The sequence below is a fragment of the Danio rerio genome, chromosome 7 (genome assembly GCF_052040795.2).
Source record: "Danio rerio strain M-AB ecotype USA chromosome 7, GRCz13ab, whole genome shotgun sequence".
Classification (NCBI taxonomy): Eukaryota; Metazoa; Chordata; class Actinopteri; order Cypriniformes; family Danionidae; genus Danio; species Danio rerio.
In genome coordinates, this window is record NC_141027.1 from 51,838,552 (window position 1) to 51,862,659 (window position 24,108).

The following is a 24,108-nucleotide window of genomic DNA, read 5'->3' on the forward strand; positions in this document are numbered from 1 at the left end:
ATGAAGCACCTTATGAAAGAATTCTAAGGTAGACTTGCATCAAAAGAGAGGGGTTTGATGAGAGATTTGTAAATTTTCTTATTTAAAGCTTGACTCTTGCAATTGCATGTACTACAACTGACACTCGTGAATTTTGAGAAATGTGAATTGAGAGTTGCTAATGATGTATACATATATTCTTTTTTTGTTAAATTACATGAAATTAAATCCCCGGGAAACTAGAATAGTTCAATGGTTTTTATTAGAGTAGGAAACAATAGTTTTGAAAATTTAAGTGATAGTTCATCCAAAAATGAAAATGTCCTCATCATTTACTCACACACAAATGGTTCCTCTTTCTTTCTTTCTTTCTTTCTTTCTTTCTTTCTTTCTTTCTTTCTTTCTTTCTTTCTTTCTTTCTTTCTTTCTTTCTTTCTTTCTTTCTTTCTTTCTTTCTTTCTTTTCACATAACAAGCTTTTATGAAGCATGCTGGAATAAACAGTCATGCCATATAAAGTAGGAACACAAAATACTATAGAAGTCAATGGCTGTTTTCCCCCAACAAGTGTTGGGTGAGTAAATGATGACATTATTTTAATTTTTGGGTGAACTATGCTTTTAATGTTTTAAAAATTTAGTTACAGGTAACACATTTTTTTTAAATTTGATGGATTTAATCTGCAGCTGGACGGGCATCCGTCGCATTAAACATTTACCAGAGTATTTGGTGGTTCATTCAACTGTGGCAACCCCTGAAAAAACAGTGACTAAGCAAGAAGAACATGAGTGAGTGAGCTGTTGTTTTAGTCAAGTGTAATACCCACATTTACAATAAATGTCTTTATGTCATTGAGTACGTTTACATGAACACCAACAATCTCATAACCAATAATGCAGGAAATGTTCCTGAATGAAAGTGAAAGCGCCAAACTGCAGTTAAAGTTGACAAAAATTGAAACACCTGAAATTACATGAAACTCCAGAGGAAACGTTTAAAGCATGGTGACGCAATGACGTTAATCAATCTATGCACTTTAACATGTAAAACGGCAGCATGAAAGGAACATTCAAAAAGCAAATCATGTAAACACCTTGATCATATTGTCTTAATTAGATTAAGGCAAAATAATTTGACTACTGATGTTCATGTTGTTTATCACAATATTTTAAATTTAGGAACATCAAAATATGAATATTAAATTAAACTATTAAATTATTAAAGGATATTACTTCATGCCTATTGTGTTAATTGAAAAGTACACAAAAGTCATACAATCATACATTATGCATGCTGCACTGTAAGGTCACTAGTTAATCCGCAGTGATGTGTGGCTTTGCATGTTTGTTCAGGTATACAGTAAATGAATTTTACCATGAGGAAGGAGTAACCGATCCACAGACTTCTCCAGCCCTGAGGGCATGTTGGTATGGTCAGATCTTGGCTATGCACAGCGATTGGTTGAGATGGAACTTCACACACTGAGCAGCGGCTAATGTATGGGGAAATCTCCTGATTTGCCACAGGCATCATGGGAATAGCCGCTGTGGTGGACAGCCAATAGGACTTGTCATTGCGGCTTGCATAGTAGCAAATTTCATTGGCTGTGCAGTAGAGGAAGGGAATTGTGCTGAAATGAGGCAGGCAGGAGCCGGGCAATCCTGTGAAAATGAGAACAATCTTTCACAGCGCCATCTTGAGGAGAAACTTACTCATCTGCATATTCATGTTAAACTGTATTTATAATCAACTGATTCAATGATAAGATGAATCCGCCTCTACTCAATAGAATTAGGAAAACTCAATTAAACTCATAAAACACATACAATCTCAATATCACACATTAAAGCTAGTCTTTTATAAGATCTTAGTGTAAGCTACAGTTTGTGGACTTGCTTATTCCAAGCCTAATGTCTCACCCAGGTCCTGGTTGTGCGCTTTCTCTTGTCCCTCCACATAGAGCAAACTGTACCCCTCCCAGAGCCTGGTCATTCCCTCAGGACACATGGGCACCCGTGTGGATTGACTGTGCTTCACCAAAGTATAACCAATGCCAGTGCTGCGCGTCGGTGGAGCAGGAATACCTGGCAACCCTGGTTTACCACGAGGTCCTGTGGGGGACATAGCAAAGTTTAAAATTTTAAAGTAAAAAATTTAGAGAAGAAGTTACAGAAAAGGCAAGAGAAGAAGGGGGAAAGATATAAACCAGAATGCTTTAGTGAAATGTACTATTACCTTAAGTAAAATCAAGTATCAAACGTAAAATGTCTACCTGATATGGCTAAGGAATTTACTTTTCAATGTACCCAATATTTATTGCAAAAACTACTCTTAGGATTACTAGATACAATTTAATATTAAGATAACTAGTTACTATTTTTTTTCTTGAAGTAACACACTGGATGATACTGCAGTTCTCATCCAGTTTTGCCTAAAGATTTAAATATTGCATGGGATAAAAAAATCAATATCCAACACTATATAAATTATCAACAGAAATATATTGGTTTCAATGACCTGAAATGCATTATTAAACCATAACTTATACGAGTCTGTGCTAAATAAAAATATAAATTTCCTAAAGATTTGTTCGATTAGACACAGTCTTTAAAACATTTTATTAGTTTTTCTCGTTAATCTGTTGATCATGAACCATCTTTTCCAAAGTATTACTTCCAAACATTTACAGCTGCAATCTGTACCTTGGAGTCCTGTGGGTCCTTGGATTCCAGAAGGACCAGGATCACCAGTAAATCCAGGAGATCCAGCTAATCCAACTGGACCAAGTCTACCCACTTGGCCTCTGAATCCTTTGGGGCCTACAATAATTTCAAAGCAATCAAAAGTGGAGTTGGAATGGTTAATTGATCAGACTTTCATATCATATTACTTTCTATTTTTCTTCAATAGTTCTCACCTGGGTTGCCTGGACTGCCTGGCAGACCTGGTATTCCTGGCTGACCAGCAAATCCATCAAGCCCTGGTTGGCCTGGATCCCCAGATGGCATTCTGGCTGTTATGTTACTTGCGAACACAAAACCTGGATTTCCAACAGGACCAGAAGTACCTGAGAAGACAATAGGCAGAAGTCAATGTATCAAGACTGTCCAGGAATTGAATTATTCTTGTTTAGATTTTTGATTTGAATTCATAAACTACTGACCCTTTAGACCTCTGGGTCCACTTCTGCCATAATCCCCCGGTTCTCCAGGAGACCCTGGTCGTCCAGGCACACCACTGAAGCCAGGCTCACCTCTTTGTCCTTTAAATATAGAGAGAGAAACATGTTTAATTACTTTTTGACAAACTACAACATAGAAAATGGGTTAAAGAGAAAACATGTCAAAATGTCAATGGGAATACCTTTGAAACCAGGATTGCCTTGTAATCCAGGGGCTCCAAAACCACCTGGCTCACCTCGTGGTCCTATTATTCCTGGACGACCAGGAAACCCAGGGTCTCCTCTGTCTCCCTGGACAGTTCCAGGGCCTGGTGGACCAGGGAGTCCAGGAGGACCAAAGGGACCTACAGTGCAAAAGATCCAGTTTCCATTAAATCACTGCATCATCACAATGATAGGCAACTAACATGGCAAGAGAATAGAAGTAAAAAAAAAAGAAGCAAGTTTTAATTAAACGACAGCGGTAGATAATGTAGTTGAAAGCCCCACTTGAGTAAAAGAACAGATATCTTACTAGAAAATGACTTTGTTACAGTTATTGTCCATGGTTTGTTCCTTACCTTTCATTTTGCATTAATTGACAAATGTCTTTTATGAAAGTGCATCTGAGTAAAAGTTTAGAATTTACTGAAGAAATTAAATCAAGTAAAAGTGAAAGTTGCCAGAAAGATCAAAATGCAAGTAAATTATAGATACTAGCAAAAATACTATTGTAAATATTGTAACAAAGTATTATTAGCTTGTCACATTGCACCATGGTGAAATAAGATTTAGATCTCGAGATCAAGCATATTGTAGTTTTAGGTAAATAGAAGTAAACCCCAAGAAATAATTAGTTCAACCTTAGAAAAACAACAAAAGTGATGACAGCAGTGAAGACAGAGATGTCTCGTACCTTCTCGTCCATCTAATCCTGGAAGTCCAGGGTCTCCGAGAGGACCTGGGATATTAGAAAGACTAGGTTGACCAGGGGGGCCTGGATTTCCAGGGTAGCCTCTTAAACCACGAGCACCTATATGCAAATTAAAAAAGAAACAGGGACTATTAACCAATGACTGCTTATGAATGCCCATTTGCTTGTTAGAATGCAGCTCAAAGGCCTTGCAGAAAATAATATGAAGAGTGCAAAGCCCTTGATTAGCTGGATTTAATTATTATAACTAGAAGTGGCTCTGACACTTTGAAATAACATATCATGTTTTTGTTTCTCCAAATGTCTTTGATTTTCCCACAACACTGCAAAAATGCATACATGTTTTCCGCAGCAGATGCCCTTCAAGCTGCAACCCATCTCTGGGAAACATCCATACACACTCATTCACACTTATACACTACGGACAATTTAGCCTACCCAATTCACCTGTACCGCATGTCTTTGAACTGTGGGGGAAACCAGAGCACCCGAAGGAAACCCTCTCGAACGCAGGGAGAACATGCAAACTCCACACAGAAACGTCAACTGACCCAGCCGAAGCTCGAACCAGCGAGCTTCTTGCTGTGAGGAGACAGCACTACTTACTGTGCCACTGGATCGCCCCATGCACTAATGTATACAAGTTAAAAAGTTCCATATATATTATAGATTCATAAAAGTATATGTGTGTGTGTGTCTATATATATATATATATATATATATATATATATATATATATATATATATATATATATATATATATATATATATAGCGCTGTCAAAATTAACGCGTTAACGCATGCGATTAATTTTAAATAATTAACGCGTTAAAAAAAAATTACGCAATTAAACCGCAGTCAAGTGAGCCGCCACATGAGAACAACCGGTCAAGCTAGCCACCTCCAGTATTTTAATGCACTTCTGTTTGAGGAATTACGGTACAGAAGCTAGAGCAGTCAAAAACCTCACAAAGACATATATTTCAGCGGTTATTGGCCAAATGTGTCTAGTAAAAAGAAAACATGCATTAATTAAATCATAAATGTACCTTTTAAAATAAATATGAAAATATAGAACATTGAAATACATTTATTGCAGAGTTTTTTGAAGTTTTGCAAAAGTCTGCCATAATAATTTAACACTGATTGAATTCATGCTTTTTTCACTGATATTAATAATTTCTTTAGACTTGACATGACATTTATGTCAATTTACAAGGCAAAAACAAAATGAAGTCTGCAAAAAACACCTGTTTTTTACTGCTATTGCTGAGAATTCTGCCATAGTTGACATGAAATATTCAATTAATTCTATTTCAGGATGACCTTGAATCAATTTCCATGCCAAAGGTGATTGGCATTTACAGCTGAATATGGCAGAAAAATAAAGGCAAAGTCTGCAAGAATACATCACTGGTCATTTTCTGCTTTTTATACATGCACTAATAAAATTTCTTCAGAGTTGACAAGACATTTCAATAAATTCTAATTCAGGATGACCTTGATTCTTTCCATGGGAAATTTTATTGGCATTTACAGCTGAATATGGCAGAAAAATAAAGTGTGGAGAAGTACATTACATCACTGATTTTTTTTTTCTTGCTTTTGAGTTGACATGAAATATTCAATGAACTCTGAATCAGGATGGCCTTGACTCTTTACACACCAACTTTCATATAGAATTACTGCTGAATTTGGCAGAAAAATGGAGACAAAGCAAAAAAATTACATCACATCATCTTCTACTTTATTTACCTGCACTATTGAAATTCTGTTAGAGTTGACAAAAAATGTCTAATCAATTCTAATTCAGTATGCCCCTGACTCTCCCCATGCCAACATTCTTAATGATTTACAGCTGAATTTGGCAGAAAAATAAAGATAAAGTATGGAGAAGTACATTACATCACTGATCATTTCTTGCATTTTCTACTGCTATAATTAAAAATTCTTCAAAGTTGACATGAAATATTCAATAAATTCTCATTTAGGAGGACACTGACTCTTTACATACCAACTTTCACAAAGAAATACTGCTGAATTTGGCAGAAAAATAAGGACAAAGTATAGAGAAGTACATTACATCACTGATCATTTCTTGCTTTTTCTACTGCTATAATTAAAAATTCTTCAGAGTTGACATGAAATATTCAATAAATTCTCATTTAGGAGGACACTGACTCATTACATACCAACTTTCACGTAGAAATACTGCTGAATTTGGCAGAAAAATAAGGACAAAGTATAGAGAAGTACATTACATCACTGATCATTTCTTGCTTTTTCTACTGCTATAATTAAAAATTCTTCAGAGTTGACATGAAATATTCAATAAATTCTCATTTAGAAGGACACTGACTCTTTACATACCAACTTTCACATAGAAATACTGCTGAATTTGGCAGAAAAATAAGGACAAAGTCTACCAAAAAAATTACATCACTGATCATTTCCTGCGTTTTCTACTGCTATGACTAAAATTCCTTCAGAGTTGACATGAAATAATTAATAAATTCTAAATGAGGATGACATTGACTCTTTCCATGGCATTTTTTTATTTAGATTTAAATTTACAGCATTTACAGCTGATTTTTTTAGAAAAATAAAGTGTGCAAGAGAACATTGTGCAGAAGGAAAAAAGATTTATCCAAAACCAATGTTAACCAACTTAAAACGCAGGTTCAGTCATTAGGCCAAAATCATTTACTATGATTTACAAGTTGAAAAAGTTTTCTGAAGCTTGTGAAAATTTGTCTTCAGAATGTTTTTAATTTAAACAGTAGGCTATAGCCTACGTTGCTTTTTTTAGGCCTATATGCACAATTTCCAAAGTGTTTTGAGTATAATGTTAAAAGTAATTTTTAAAAAATAAAAGTAATCACTTTTGTTAAATTTAATTTCTGAAACCAAATGTAATTTTTTTAGACAATAAATAAATCATTTGTATCCAGGCTATATAAAAGTAAATGTTATTGTAAGTGGTTTTTATTTTGTTAACAATATACAAAAATATGGAAGATTCTTAATAATATTATAAAAAGAAAGTAAACATCATTCATTCATTCATTCATTCATTCATTTTACGTAGTCCCTGACTAATCGGGTCGCCACAGAAAGGACATATCTTTCAATGTAAATTAAGTAGGCTAAGAAAAAGATGAACAATTGTAAGCAAATAAGCTATTAGTTTGTCCTCTAATGTCCTCATGCAACTCATATTGCAAAAAATGAAATTGAATAAAAAAAATAATTGTAGACTAGGGTGTAAGGTGGCGCAGTGGGTTGCATGATTACTTCACAGCAAGAAGGTCGCTGGTTCAAACCTCGGCTGGGTCAATTGGCATTTCTGTGTGGAGTTTGCGTGTTCTCCCCTTGTCCTTGTGGATTTCTTCAGGATGCTGCAGTTTCTCCCACAAGTCCAAAGACGTGCTATAGGGGAATTGAGTAAGCTAAATTGGCCATAGTGTATGTGTGATTGGATGTGTATGGGTGTTTCCCAGTGATGGGTTGCAGCTGGAAGTTCATCCACTGTGTAAAACGTGCTGGATAAGTTGGCGGTACATTCCACTGTGGCGACCCCGTATTAATAAAGTGACTAAGCTAAAAAGAAAATGAATGAATAAAGAATATGAAATTAGGTGTGTTGTAATGTATTTTAAGATACTTTATATAAAATGTTTACCATAAAACCGTCTGAAACTTAAAATAGACAGAATCTTATTTTTAAGAGTATTTATCAAAAACATCATGTTAACGCCAAAGCATAAAAAGCCATAAGAAAAAAATCTGTTATAATCAGTGATGCATGTTGGCAGTCAAGGTCATTTTAAAGAATAAATTGTTGAACAGTTCTTGCCAAATGAGAGAATTTCAATAAATAGCAGTAGACAAGCAGGAAACGGTCAGTAATGCATTATTGCAGATTTTTATGTTTAATTTTCTGCCAAATTCAGTTGTATAGCCTAGAGTTAATATGTAAAGAGTCAGTTTCATACTAAATGAAAATTTATTTATTATTTTCTGTCGACTGTAATAGCAGTAGAAAAGCAAGAAATGATCAGTGATATAATGTACTTTTGCATATTTTATCTTTATTTTTCTGCCAAATTCAGCAGTATTTCTTTATTGAATTTTTATTCTTTATTCTTTATTGAATTTATTGAATATTTCATGTCAACTTTGAAGAATTTTTAATTATATGACTTGAAAAAGCAAGAAATGATCAGTGATGTAATGTACTTCTCCATACTTGATCTTTATTTTTCTGCCAAATTCAGCAGTATTTCTATGTGAAAGTTGGTATTTAAAGAGTCAGTGTCCTTCTAAATGAGAATTTATTAATTATTTCATGTCAACTCTGAAGGAATTTTAATTACAGCACTAGAAAAAGCAGGAAATGATCAGTGATGTAATATTTTTTACAGACTTTGTCCTTATTTTTCTGCCAAATTCAGCAGTATTTCTATGTGAAAGTTGGTATGTAAAGAGTCAGAGTCCTTCTAAATGAGAATTTATTAATTATTTCATGTCAACTCTGAAGGAATTTTAATTACAACACTAGAAAAAGCAGGAAATGATCAGTGATGTAATATTTTTACAGACTTTGTCCTTATTTTTCTGCCAAATTCAGCAGTATTTCTATGTGAAAGTTGGTATGTAAAGAGTCAGTGTCCTTCTAAATGAGAATTTATTGAATATTTCATGTCAACTCTGAAGAATTTTTAATTATAGCAGTAGAAAATGCAAGAAATGATCAGTAATGTAATTTTTTTGCAGAGTTTGTCTCATCTTTTCTGCCAAATTCAGCAGTATTTCTATGTGAAAGTTGGTATGTAAAGAGTCAGTGTCCTTCTAAATGAGAATTTATTAATTATTTCATGTCAACTCTGAAGGAATTTTAATTACAGCACTAGAAAAAGCAGGAAATGATCAGTGATGTAATATTTTTACAGACTTTGTCCTTATTTTTCTGCCAAATTCAGCAGTATTTCTATGTGAAAGTTGGTATGTAAAGAGTCAGTGTCCTTCTAAATGAGAATTTATTGAATATTTCATGTCAACTCTGAAGAATTTTTAATTATAGCAGTAGAAAATGCAAGAAATGATCAGTAATGTAATTTTTTTTGCAGACTTTGTCTCATCTTTTCTGCCAAATTCAGCAGTATTTCTTTGTGAAAGTTGGTATGTAAAGAGTCAGTGTCCTCCTAAATGAGAATTTATTGAATATTTCATGTCAACTCTGAAGAATTTTTAATTATAGCAGTAGAAAAAGCAAGAAATGATCAGTGATGTAATGTACTTCTCTATACTTTGTCCTTATTTTTCTGCCAAATTCAGCAGTATTTCTTTGTGAAAGTTGGTATGTAAAGAGTCAGTGTCCTCCTAAATGAGAATTTATTGAATATTTCATGTCAACTTTGAAGAATTTTTAATTATAGCAGTAGAAAATGCAAGAAATGATCAGTGATGTAATGTACTTCTCCATACTTTATCTTTATTTTTCTGCCAAATTCAGCTGTAAATCATTAAGAATGTTGGCATGGGGAGAGTCAGGGGCATACTGAATTAGAATTGATTAGACATTTTTTGTCAACTCTAACAGAATTTCAATAGTGCAGGTAAATAAAGTAGAAGATGATGTGATGTAATTTTTTTGCTTTGTCTCCATTTTTCTGCCAAATTCAGCAGTAATTCTATATGAAAGTTGGTGTGTAAAGAGTCAAGGCCATCCTGATTCAGAGTTCATTGAATATTTCATGTCAACTCAAAAGCAAGAAAAAAAAATCAGTGATGTAATGTACTTCTCCACACTTTATTTTTCTGCCATATTCAGCTGTAAATGCCAATAAAATTTCCCATGGAAAGAATCAAGGTCATCCTGAATTAGAATTTATTGAAATGTCTTGTCAACTCTGAAGAAATTTTATTAGTGCATGTATAAAAAGCAGAAAATGATCAGTGATGTATTCTTGCAGACTTTGCCTTTATTTTTCTGCCATATTCAGCTGTAAATGCCAATCACCTTTGGCATGGAAATTGATTCAAGGTCATCCTGAAATAGAATTAATTGAATATTTCATGTCAACTATGGCAGAATTCTCAGCAATAGCAGTAAAAAACAGGTGTTTTTTGCAGACTTCATTTTGTTTTTGCCTTGTAAATTGACATAAATGTCATGTCAAGTCTAAAGAAATTATTAATATCAGTGAAAAAAGCATGAATTCAATCAGTGTTAAATTATTATGGCAGACTTTTGCAAAACTTCAAAAAACTCTGCAATAAATGTATTTCAATGTTCTATATTTTCATATTTATTTTAAAAGGTACATTTATGATTTAATTAATGCATGTTTTCTTTTTACTAGACACATTTGGCCAATAACCGCTGAAATATATGTCTTTGTGAGGTTTTTGACTGCTCTAGCTTCTGTACCGTAATTCCTCAAACAGAAGTGCATTAAAATACTGGAGGTGGCTAGCTTGACCGGTTGTTCTCATGTGGCGGCTCACTTGACTGCGGTGCAATAAACGCAGTTGCAGGTTTTTTTTACTTCTTGTTGTGGTGGACGTGTGTTCAACATGCAATAAATGTGGATAAGACCAAGGAAGCACTTTCCAGTATAAAACAATTAGTTGCATCACAGGTTATCCAGAGTTTCATGCAATTTCGTGTGTTTCATTTTTAACTTTCGACTTCTGTTGTAAGTTGATACCGCATGGCAAACAGAAAGAAAATCCTCCGCATTTCGTGACTCGGTGTTCCTTTAAGGTAAGGTTCCTTTAAAGGCTATACGGTTGAATTTTAATAAGAGTATTATCTTAATCATATTAAAATCGGAGTATTGGTGTCTTACGTAAATGTATTCAGTACGTCTGGTGAAGTCGCGAGCTGTCAAAGACAGGGTATTACTCTGCCTTTCAGCATGAGCCCTCCAAGTTTAGCGTGTTTCCTCATTAAACGCAACGAAAGCGTCTGCTTCGCGTTGTTGTGTCAGAATCCTTGTGAAATACAGTAATACTTTAGGACGCTTAGTTTAAGCAAATTTGATGAACGTGATCATGCGTGTTGAATCTGAGGGGAGTCGCTCCAGTATGGAAGGCCGTTGGGGCCAAAACGTCTGCAGCGCGTTGTGTGTGTGTCTGTGTCAGGCCCGTTGAGGGGTGTCAGGGGTGGAGTGAGCGACGTATCTGAGTAGGGGCGAGAGGGGTGTGCAATGTATTTAACGACCACACAAGAAATTATCATTCATTTGCGGGCATTTAGGAGTCTCTGTGCATTTGCGGGATACTCCTAGTCTTAGCAACTGGATGAATGTAAAGGAGGATTAAGCAAAATTGTTTCTACTCTATAACTAATGTTCTCAACTCACAGCAATAAAACTTTACAATGAATGAGTTTGTATTCTATAGTTTATTATTATAATTTTTAATTTTCCATTTCTGCAATTCCTGTATTTTGGCATTTTTTACAGTCCACTTAGAATCCAACATGGAAATCAATGTTTTCTTTATTAGCATTGATTGTTTTGAAATTTAAATATCATTAACATGACTGTGTTTTAATTTCTGTAATAAATATGGCTGTCAAGCCAGGATCTTGATGGTTTATTGTGGGTTGTTGTTATATATGTTATATATATATATATATATATATATATATATATATATATATATATATATATATATATATATATATATATATATATATTGTTGTTTATTGTTATATATGTTGTTTACATGAAGAAATCTGTGTTATGAGTTAAACAAAAATTCTATTAAACAATTATATTTTGAATTTAAATAGTTTTTGTCTTGCGTTTACAATAATTTTACATTTAAATAGCCAAAATTACAAGTTTCAGTATTTTAAATGCGATTAATCGCGATTAATTTTTTTTAAAAGGTGCGATTAATTAGTTAATTTTTTTAAATCGATTGACAGCACTAATATATATATATATATATATATATATATATATATATATATATATATATATATATAAATAAACAAATCACATGAATATTATAAGTAATTATACAATTAATATATGAGATTCATACATAAAAAAGGGTCTGATGATCTTAATTTGCATGTATAGTAGTTTGTGTATGAGGATTCTCACCAGTGTCTCCTCTGACCCCTTTTTCTCCGGGGCGGCCAGGTACTCCAGGTTGTGATGTTCCTCTCTCTCCTTTTTGTCCGTTTACACCAGGCGGCCCAACCCGACCACCTTCAATCACACCTAAGGACATATTCATGAAGTAAAGAAAAGTCAATAAAATATTTGTTCAGGTTTAAGGCTTAATATGTTGAAATTATAATGAAAATGTTTTACCTGGAACTCCAGGTGGCCCTCTCGATCCTGGAAGCCCATTGAGTCCATCTAAACCAGGTGAACCCGGAAAACCTGAAGATAAAGTGAAACATTTCAGAAATGTTATCAGAAATATTTCAAGATGGTTTTCTGCTGGATTATATACGCAAATGGTTAAACTGGAGAAAAATTGCAATAATTGCAATTTGCAATATTATACATTAAATTTGTCCTTAACTAACCTTTATCTCCTGGTAAGCCTGGACCTCCAGGACGGCCTGGATCTCCATCACGCCCCCTCAGTCCTGGATAACCAGGGAGACCCCTAGGGCCTGGGGGGCCTGATGAACCTACAAACAAACACATCAAAGAAAACAAAGTGACAACAAGATAAAAAAAAAACAGTATATAATGTAAAAAATGAGATCACTGAAACTGAATCATACCAACAAATCCTGGTATTCCTGGGTCCCCAGGGAAGCCTTTCTGGCCTTGATATCCCAAGACACCTGGAAATCCTGAATCACCTGGTTCACCAGGACGTCCTGGACCACCTAGTTGTCAAAGGTAAAAGACAAAAATATATTCATAAAGTAGGTTTGTAATGTAAAATACCTAATAACAAACAAAAAAGAAGTGTTGATAAAAAAAAAAACTTTATTCATATCAACAATGTCTTTCTTACCTGGGAATCCAGAATTTCCTATATTTCCCTTTGGTCCAGTGGGTCCAGATGATGCATATGAGTCACCTTTCTCACCTAAAGTCAGTTTTTAAGGACACTGGTTATTAGGGGTGTCAAAATTAATTGTTTCTTCCGTGCACCGCGATGCAGATGCAGACAATTCGGTATTGGTTTAGTAATAATCATAGCCGGTTATTATGTACTGACGTCATTTACCTCATATGGAGGTGAGCGTGGGTATTTACAACACGTCTGGTGCCAACTACTTAAAAATGCAAAAACTGTGCACAATTTCACTGCATATGTGTGTTTTCTGGACAGTCTTTCACTGACACTTCCAGCAGAAGCCCCTATTTCTCTGCGGTTAAGGGAATGAAAGTGAACTCCATTTCTCTCTCTCTCTCTCTCTCCTCTCTCTCTCTCTTTCTCTCTCTCTCTCTCTCTCTCTCTCTCTCAGTGGCCCATTTCACCTGCTGGTGTGACTTTTTCTCTCTACTTCTGGCATGACTTTTCCTCCCCTCTCTTTTCCTCTCGGCTGTATGCTTTGCTGAGGCTGTACCTGTGCATTGTCGCGGGACCCGACCAGATTTCATGCAGCGCAGGAATAAATTTCCGAATAAAGTGTGAGAGCGGTCAGTAACTCTGGTGTAATTTTAACAGGAGTGGGCGGCCCCACAATATCGCTCCCAAGCGAGCGAGCAAGCAAGCGTGCATTTCGTGTGTGTGTGTGTGTGCGTGTATTTGTTTGGTGCTGTCTATGTTTGTGTATGTGTGTGAATGAGAAACAGTGTGGTGCTGTGTGTATGTGTGTGTGTGTTTATAGCGACAGCTTGTTAAAGCCTCCCCCTAAAGTACAACACTGTGTATGGAAAGCATCGTTAATGTACCGTGATGCACCGCGATATCGAATTGAACCAAATCGATGGCATGATAATCCGAACCGAACCGTGAGACCAGTTATAGCTGCCTTTAGCCTTCTATTGAAATCTTTTGCCATACAGTTGAGGTCAGAAATAAACACAGATTTACAAAAATCTCACCTTTGGCACCAGGTGGTCCTTGAGCACCCGGGAACCCAGGAACCCCAGGGACACCATTATCACCCTACAGATAAGAACAACATAAAATATAAAAAAACAACAAACAAGATCCATGTGCTAACTTCACACTCGGTCAAGAACTTGTCCAGATTACATATCAATCAAACAAATAATAATAATAACAACAAATTTTTAGATATTTAAAGGCAATTAAAGGTTTCTAACATTATTTCTATGACAATCAGGCATATCGTATACAAAATGTTATTATTTCTAAACAGTGTCCCTATATACATAGCACGTAAGTACAAATCATAACAACTAGATTGAACCTGATGATGATACCAGTATCAGATGTGATGAATCCATAGTATACTGTGCTGTGTCTGAATACAGAATGCTTACCTTCACACCTGAAAAGCCAGGGAAGCCCATAACTCCAGGAAAGCCTTTGGGTCCAGGGAAGCCAGATGAGCCAGGAACACCTGGGATTCCAGGCTGGCCAGGTAAACCCTTTGCCTGGTCTGCAAAGCCAGGTGGTCCAGGAAATCCTGGACGTCCAGGAGGCCCTGGAAAACCTTTATCACCTGTTCAAAAAGAGATGTGTTTTCTTTAAGTACAGAGAGTAATGCTTATCTTAAATGTGAAGCCAAGCAAATATCCCATACTTTCATCACAAAGTGAAATGATGTACAGGTTTGTCATTTACAGTACAACATAAATTAATTCAATGATTCTACTAGAAGCCCAAAGTTTACTTTGGCCATTATGTTTTGAGACAAAGGCACCCCTTACCTGATTCTTGGCACATTATGTGCACTCCATTTACCATTAACCCATACCAGGTATTTATGGCACCTTCACCTTTATTACCTATTACACGACAAATTAAGCAGTTCACACACACATGCACATCTTGGTGTTGGTGAAGTCTCCGTGGGCGTAATGTATTAATAAAGTATGTACCCCTAAACTCACTCACTGGAACATGCAAAATCCGAATTTTAAAAGACCCTCTTAAGTATGAATTTAAAGCATTTAAAACTACAAAGACACCAGACTTGTCCTCATGAACCACCGTAATAGAGTACAACAATGTTACACCAATATCATTACACAAAAAATGCCCTTGCAAACTACCAAAACCAGTACACACAAAATCCCTTTTTTTCCTTATTTGTATCTTTGATATCTGCCGCAACCCATTGCCTCTTACTGACTTTGACTGCCCTGCTTTCACTAGTACTTTTAGTAGTGTTTTGACCCTACCAGTTTAACCATGGCTTTTACCAATAAAGGGATTCCAACTGCTCAGATTATGTTGTTACAAAGGGTTTCATCAAATGCAGATCAAGCAGCTACAGTATCTGAAACCCACACATACTCAAAAAGCTACTAAACTAAATCTTCAGCAAAGAGGCCTGTTGATCGAGGAATACGTCCATTAATTCTGATGAGTTGTCATATCAGCTACATGGATAATGTCTCAGTAAGGAAATTTTTCATTATGGAATCACTGAGCATATAAAGCCATGTTGATCGCACCCTGCTTTTTATGGACTTAGCGTTGTTGCTAATTTGCTCCTCTTATATGATAGGAATTGTGGATGACAACGTAGGTTCCTGGTCTTATTATGTCTGCCACTCTAGAGACACATTTTTATAAGGCAGCCACACAGTTATATTAAAGAACACTATAGCAGAGTCTCATCCCATCATGTGTTGAACTTATCTATCTGTGGCTGAGTATACTTTGACAATTGCATGGACATGGCATTGAAAGAGCTTGAGCCAAAGGCAGAAAACCAACTTTATTGAGCCTTAATTACTTAATGATCATGTTCAAAGATTAGCCATAGACATTTTATTGCTAATAATTGAGGTGAATTTTTAATTACTAAAAATGAGTTCTATTTATGGGCGTCACGGTGGCACAGTTGGTAGCACAATCGCCTCACAGCAAGTAAAAAGATCTTCCACTTTCACATGCAGAGCAGCAGAGGCTGGGTCAGTTGGCATTTTTGTGTGGAGTTTGCATGTTCTCCCCGTGTCAACGAGGGTTTACTCAGGGTGCTCCGGTTTCCCCCACAAGTCAAATAACATGCGGTACAGGTGAATTGGGTAAGCCAAATACCGTAGTGTATGTGTGTGACTTTGAATGAGTGTGTATGGATGTTTCTTTGTGATAGGTTGCAGCTAAAAGAGCATCCTCTGTGTAAAACATATTCTAGATAAGTTGGCGGTTCATTCCGCTGTGGCGACCCTAGATTAATAAAGGGACTAAGCCGATTTTTTAATTTTATTTTTATGAATGAATAAGTTCTAATTATAAAGCAAATGAAGTCTAATTAGACAGTTTGGTCATTTCTCGTACCTCTTTGTCCTGTGAAACCAGGCCCTCCAACAATTCCTGGTTCACCTGGTTCACCCTTTACAAGCCGTTCCACTGGAATTGGTGGAGTTGATGGTCCTGGAGGACCAGGTTCCCCACGATCCCCTTTAAGATTCACACATACTTTAATTAAAACAGTACATGAATTCTGAATTCTATTTCTGCAGTGAACTCTGAATTAAATTTACAAAACATATGTGCCATCTGGTTTCTTCTCGAAATACTGAAAACTTAGATCATTACAAATGACAAATCATTGATAGCCAGGTGTCTTTCAAATGTCATCACAATACCTCTGGGTCCTCTTGGCCCATCTCTGCCAATTAAGCCATCCTGTCCACGGAAACCAGGCAAACCTTTAATACCTGGACCTCCTGGAATTCCAGGAGAACCAGGTAATCCTTGGAACCCCAACAACCCAAGAGATCCTTTCTCCCCTTGAACACAGACCAAAAGAAAAGTAAATACAAACAAGCAAAATTAGCAATTTTTGGAGCCCCAGACAGGCTGATTTTATGTCTGTATTCACACCTTTTATTCCTGGTCTTCCAGGTATGCCGTCACGTTCCGTAAAACCTGTGGGTCCAGGAGGTCCCCTAAATCCCTGCGAACCTGGGATGCCAGGTATTCCTTGTATACCTTTTATTCCACCAGGTCCTGGAGGCCCTGGATCTCCTCTCATGCCTTTTAGCCCCGGGAAACCTGTGGAGTAAAAATTTGTTACAACACTATAGGCACTTGGCTTGAAGATTGGCTCAGATTTTAATATTTCATATTTTATTTAATAATGTAGCTGAACTGTACAGTGCATGTAAACACTCTTACCCATTGAGTCTCGATAGACAATATTCTTTTAACAACAAGTAAATTGTAAAAAACAAAAACAAAAAAAAAACAAAAAACAAAACAAGCATAAGCTAATGGATGCAGTGACTGTTTACATGGACATCAGTAATCAAATTGTTTCCATTAATCTGAATAAGACAATAATATTATTAAGGTGTTTACATGAGTGGATTTTTGATTGAACTGAATTGCCTCTGGTGAATTGTTCCTTTCATGATCCTGTTTTACATTTTATAACACATAATTGGGTTAATGTCATTGCGTGACCACACTATCCAAATCTCCTTCAGAGTTTCATGTAATTTCAGTTGTTTCATTTTTGATTGTTGACTTTAACTGCAGTTTTTCCATTTTCACCTTTATTCAGGAACATTTTATGCATGCCCCCCGTGACAAACGAGATATTGGATGTGATTATGAACTGCTGAAAGAGTGTTGTTTTAATGGAATTTAAATTTGTATGGAAAAAAACCTCTGCATTTCGTGATGCAGGTGTCTGTGGTCCATTGCTGACTCATTGGGTGCAGAAACTAGTGTTAAACAGCCGTGTGTGTGTGTGTTTGTGTGTGTAGACTATCCTGTCGCAAAATGCAGTGAAAATCCTACACGACAGTAGTAGTTTGATTGCAGTGTTTACATGTCTGTACTGCACTTCAATAACGTGACTAAAATTAGCATTCTCTACATTTCTTAATCCCATTTCTGTTCAGTTCAAGTATGACTTAAGTTGGACTGAGGTAATCAAAAAAAATCTCAGTTTACATGAAAGACTCTTAATCAGACTGTGTCGATCATGTTAAAATCTGATTATTGATGTCCATTCAAGCATACTCAGTGTTGTACAATAACACATTAGAAAGGATGAACAGACTAGCAGCTAATTCTAGACTGAAACACTAGTAGCTTGTATATGAGATATTACTTTCAACTAAAGACGATGTTTCATCAGTAGATGGTTAAAGGCACACAAGCACAACATGGTTACAGTGGCATGATAAGTTCTGAGGCTACATTGTTAGATGGTGTTGCTCAAACTATGTCAACCTGAAAGTTAGTAGTTAAATGCATCTTTTAAGGTGTGAGTGTACCAGGTGATGCCAAGTTTATTGTACTCAAACACACGAAAAAGATGTACAGACAGTTTAAATACGAAAGACTATAGAAAAACTATATTTACCATACAGTGCTCAGCATAATTGAATACACCCCATTTCAAAAATAAATATTTGTATCCATTTCTCAGGGAATAAATAATGTATTTTGGTGCATTTAAACAAAACAGATTTATTTAATGGATATATTTATTAAAATATTATTTTAGTCACCAAACATATTTAGAGATTGAAAGATAATACAATTTACTTCAAGCTAAATTTAGTAAAAGAATTACAATATAAAAAATGTCAACAATTTTTTTTTATGTGTATTTAATATTTTTCTACAACCTATAAATTTACGTGTACTATTATTTGGACCGTTATCATAAGTTATTTTGTTAGGTAAGCCCCATATTTGGCTCCAGTACTGACTAATCTAATGTATATGCACAAATATAATATTGTAGAGCTTCCTATTAAAAAAAAGAATTTAAAAGAGAGATTTGTGAGGGGTGTACTCATATATGCTGAGCACTGTATAGTCCGTTGCATATTTGCAGACCCAAATGTAACTGAAATCAGATTTTTTTTCTTCAAACATTCATAACTGTCTATTGTAGAGGTGTCTTTGGTTGCCTCACGATTAAATTATGAATCAAAGAGTGATGAAAAAATAACAAATATGTAAATAAAATCAGCACAACGAATACAGTAAGAAAGCGAAAAAAAAAACTAAATCAATTTATAATTTTTTATTGCTGCACAAAGACTTCTTTTTGGTGTAAAATTAGTTATTTTGGGGACATTTAGGACATCCTTTGTCATGTGATAAGTATCTTGAGTCAAATTCATTGTTTTTTTTTTTTAATTGACATATTTACAACCTGTTATTAACTCGGCTGAACAACTAAAACAATATTTTTTTCAGTTCCATTTTCTAGAAAGTTAAGATCTTTTGGCTTTGTATCAAGAGCATTCAATGGAGAAATAGTTTAGAAACTAAATAACTAAATGTGAAAAATAACTACTCCAAATTCAATTGGTTTAGTTTAGGGCAAGTTAGGGCTGCACAATGTTGGAAAAATTCAAAAATTGCGATTCTTTATTTTTCTTCGATAAATACTGCGATATGAATACTGTTTTACAAAAGGGTTTTCTGGGGAGCCCAACATTATTCAGCTATAGAAATTGCATAATCAAAACAGAAAAAAAAATGCTTTTTTTGATGCTGTTTTGTCTCATTTCCAGTCCAAATATCAAAAAATTCTTAGAGAAAGTAGAAATATGGTTTTGTTTTCACCGTCAGAAGAAATAAGTCACAATTAAGAGATTTTTCTTAAGACAAGTTAAAATATCTGCCAGTGGGGTAAGTAACATAATCTGGTTTTCGCTTTGAAATGTAGATATTTGGACTAGAAACAAGACAAAAATTATAAGTAAGACATTTTTATGCATAAATCATATAAATTCCATACAAATACAGTGGTTAAATACAATTCTGTAGGTCCTGCTCAACTAATACAACACTGTATATTTTTGCGATGTGACTATTGCAGATGCGCATATTGCGATATAGATGCTAAAACGATATATTGTGCAGCCCTAATAAAAGTTATATAGTTAAGATCAGTGAGGGATTTTAATCCCATTTTCTTTTGTTGACTTAGGGCCAATCCCAATTCTATTTTTGTACCCCTACCCCTTCCCCTTTGCCTTTAAAACCAAATGTGAAGAGGAAGGGCTTCAAAATTTACCCCTAAGAATTGGGACAGCACTACAGCACCTGCACAAATCATCATATGTCATCGCAATCTCATGCTTCATATGAGATCAGACGATCGCGACTGCTGTAGTTATTCCAGTTGCGTTATTTTTTGCTAAATATCTTCAGGAAATCACTGAAGGCATATATTATGTTATCATAGCGATCTAATGTGACAATAAGATTGTAACTGTACTGTGTATTTACACAGTGGCAGTAAACACACAAAAACAACATTAACATCATAGCAGACAGTGTAAACAGCTCATTCCCAGCCACTAGACATGACACGAATGTCATGGAGTGTCAGAAAATTATGGAACTGTTGTACTGGAGTTATGATTATGGATTATAGATAGCGAAATTTAACGGTTTTTATTTTAGCGTTTTATTCACACGGTTATGAATATATTAAAACATGTGCTTATTTGTTGTAAAAATTCATACCAATAACAAAAAATACTAATTTGTGGATCTCCTTACTTCCAGATTCACCAATACTGCCGTTGTGGCTGGTGTATTCTGGGAAATGTTCAGACCCCTTGGTTTCAAGTGTGGTCCTGAAAAATCTTTATTCAAAGGGGTATTCACCCCTTCCCCCTTAGCCCTATGCCTTCAAGCTAAAGAAAACTGGGACACCCCTACCCTTTGACGTGAACGTGCAAAATGAGGGGTAGGGGGAAGGGGAAGGTCTAAGGGGTAGAATGGGGATTGGGCCTTACATTAATAACAAACAAAGATGAGTTATTAAATTAAACCTAAAGCACCCCTAACTTCCCTTTCCATTTGCTCCTGTTTCAACCGTTGCCTGTTTGATCATTTTTAATAAACTGGTTTCACTATTGTGTGGTTGTGGTCAGTCCCATTCATATGCTTGCACTTGATTTTGTGGTTTTAATAAATAAATCTGGACATATACTAATTAAAATTATTTGATTAATGAATGCAGATAATTTACAATAAAACAGTATGTTGATTTGTATGATAGGCCTATAAAATTACATTGCAAGCACATTCATGTACACATCATTTCAGAAAGATTGTATTCAACATGTCTAATCTATTGATTTGATATTGTAGCCTACAGATTCTTTTAACTGTAGATTCATTCACCCATGAATAAAAATCAAAATGTAAAATAGATTTTCAGAGGAGACAGAAATCTCGTAGGTTTGATTAAAAATATAGCGACCATTAGAAGAATTATTTCTCAAAGATAAAGTAAACAATGACAGAATATTTATTTTTCAATTTTAGGACAAAAAAACTTTCTTGCATGCTTCCTGCACACTGCTTTAATTGGGAGGACAGGAAACACAAGAAAAGACAAGCAGATGAAGAGGTAGCATAGCAGGATGGTGAATTTTGTGTTAGAAGAATATTAACACTCTACGCAGGGCATCAGCGAGGACAATATTTCTCACCTTGGCAGCCTAGTGAAGTGACCCAACACCAAAAATAGAGGAGAGTGACACCACAAATGGAAGGATGGGAGGGTGGAAATGATGGTGATGAAAAAGAGAAGGAGGGGAGGATGACCATAAAGAAAAGAATAATGAAAACAGATATCTTTTGTGAAGACACTCAGTAAACACAGACTGACAAAGACTGATGAGAAGAGAAACAGCCAAAAGTGAAATGTTTTATTGCATGTCAAATCTACAGTAGTTCACACAATGTCCACATGTACACTTTTTAACCAAACCAACGCTGCTCTGGCTAACAATGGTCTATAAGACTTTAGAAAAAGTATGATAGCGTAGAACTGGCAAACATTATAATGTGAACAGTTACTAGCAACATGGTACAGGTTACTGTAGTACAGTGTTTCTCAATTCCGGTCCCGCAAGAAACAGGATTGAGAAATGCTGCCTTAGTAAATGGATCTGATCAGAATTTCTTGGATAAATACTGAGTTTTATCATTTGATAATTACCAAAATTGATGTTTCATGAGTATGAGAAAGAACGTGTTTACCTGGAGGCCCATCAAAGCCTTTAGCTCCAGGTGGCCCTCTGGGACCAGGAATTCCCCCTTGAGGAAGTTCGCCTGGTGGGCCTATGGGACCTACTGGACCAGGTAATCCATTCACACCTCGCTCACCCTTTATGCCAGGAAATGCATTGCGTCCATCAACACCTATGATTGAACCCATTAGAGCAAAGACTTAAAATCTAGCATGATTGCAATGTTCAACATGACTCTTGCTAATAATTGATGATCATGTTAACATAGGTGTTAATACCCTCATACGAAAATTCTTAACAAACTTACCAGGATTCCCTGGAAAGCCAGGAACCCCAGGTTGACCCTTGTCACCAGGCTCTCCTGGTCTCCCCTGACGACCTGGATCACCAGGAGTGGCCCCAAGTACCGCACCGGGTTCTCCCTTTGGTCCTGGTGAACCTGGAAACCCATCTCGTCCTGGAGAACCTTGTAAGCCAATATTTGTTGTTCCTGGTAAACCTGCATCTCCTCTGGGACCAGGGAAACCTAAACATATGTACAAATACAACTCAATGTATAGCTTTAAATTAGTTGTAAGAATTAAAGCAAGTTGGCCATTTATGAGGTGTAAAGGCCATTTTACTTTGAGCATGATTAATTGTAGTGCATTTTGATGTCTGAGAACAGAATGTTGACATGTCACAGCAACTATAAAGGTAATTTTGATGGTCTGTTTGAGTATTAGTAGACTGTCTGCTAAGTATCTGTTGATATGCTCCTTCAACAGACATTTAACTGACTATAAGAAACTTTGCAAGTCAACTTACACTAACCCTTACCCCAACCTAACAGTCTGCTTATAATCTAATGATAATTAGTTGGCATGTAGATGCAAAGTAACTTAAATTCAACAAATAGACCATCAAAAAAAAAGTGTGACCACTATAAAACCTTTAAAAAAGAAAAGGAAAACACTTAATTTATTGAAAGCATTTTTCATGTACAGTAATCAACTGTAATTCTCCAGCACCTGCTTTCAGATGAAGCAGCTTTTTGTGAATTTATTGGTAGCACATGATTTAATGGGTTTGATTCTGAAGATCCTGCGAATTCTGCGATTCTGCGAATTGGCAGTTGTTTGCATCACTTTTGAATGATCCATGATTCTGTCTTGTAAGGCTGGGCATACACTGCAATTTTAGTCCAATGTTGACTCCGATTCTGACTCGTGCAACTTTTCTTTGAATTGGGTAGATATTCAGCTTTGACTTGGATTGTTGAATCAGAGCTATGAACTGATTAAATCTCAGTGTTTGTGCCTTTACTGTCCTGTGCAAAAACAGAAACACACACACACACACACTTCCGGCTTCACAGTGGTGCAGTATTCAATGTTATATTTCAGAATGCATATTCTGTTATGCATTGTTGATATTCTGTTCATATATTTGCACGATACTGATTAGAAAAAAGAAAATATTTTAGTTTAGTTTTTCAAATTTCTTCCTTTCCACCCTAGTTTCACATTCCTTCCCATTAAGTGGTGTAAACACACTTTATACTCAAAGGTAAAAGAAAATGCCACATTTAAGAACACTAATTTGCATAAACCTCAGTTGAGAGTCTGAAATAAATCCTTCTGTGAGATGATTTTGATCTTCTAGGTCTCTTCTTTTGCGATGTATTTGCAGTTTTCATTTGAGAGTTCCCACTGACCTTCGGAGGAGATTTACTACTGATCACAGAGCTGTGTTTCCTTGAAATGAAGTGCATGAAGGTTGTAGCATTTGCTAAATCGCGTTGAAGTATCGTGCAGTCCTACTTGATGGTAAGTTTAATAATTTATTCATATCATAAGATTGATATATATAGATTGTGATTCTGGTTAAGTACCAAACTTGTAAACGTGCTATAAATGATCAATTCATGTTCGATGTGAGTGCAGTTTGTCTG

At 35.6% G+C, this 24,108-nt stretch overlaps 1 protein-coding gene across 4 annotated transcripts in view; it reads right to left on the minus strand.

The window, feature by feature from the left end:
• Positions 1-24,108, minus strand: part of col4a6 (collagen, type IV, alpha 6) — a 181,012-nt gene that overhangs the window by 4,511 nt on the left and 152,393 nt on the right. For all 4 annotated transcript variants that reach the window (XM_087261742.1, XM_087261741.1, XM_087261740.1 and 1 more), the window contains 19 exons: positions 22,483-22,701; positions 22,186-22,347; positions 17,035-17,205; positions 16,797-16,940; positions 16,486-16,608; positions 14,517-14,698; positions 14,112-14,175; positions 13,072-13,146; positions 12,833-12,940; positions 12,629-12,736; positions 12,408-12,479; positions 12,195-12,314; positions 4,055-4,171; positions 3,342-3,503; positions 3,142-3,240; positions 2,896-3,045; positions 2,681-2,797; positions 1,898-2,089; positions 1,353-1,639 (listed from right to left, as the gene is read on the minus strand). In XM_087261742.1, coding sequence (XP_087117868.1) covers positions 1,353-1,639; positions 1,898-2,089; positions 2,681-2,797; positions 2,896-3,045; positions 3,142-3,240; positions 3,342-3,503; positions 4,055-4,171; positions 12,195-12,314; positions 12,408-12,479; positions 12,629-12,736; positions 12,833-12,940; positions 13,072-13,146; positions 14,112-14,175; positions 14,517-14,698; positions 16,486-16,608; positions 16,797-16,940; positions 17,035-17,205; positions 22,186-22,347; positions 22,483-22,701 — 2,672 coding nt within the window. The remainder of the gene's footprint in view (positions 1-1,352; positions 1,640-1,897; positions 2,090-2,680; positions 2,798-2,895; positions 3,046-3,141; positions 3,241-3,341; positions 3,504-4,054; positions 4,172-12,194; positions 12,315-12,407; positions 12,480-12,628; positions 12,737-12,832; positions 12,941-13,071; positions 13,147-14,111; positions 14,176-14,516; positions 14,699-16,485; positions 16,609-16,796; positions 16,941-17,034; positions 17,206-22,185; positions 22,348-22,482; positions 22,702-24,108) is intronic.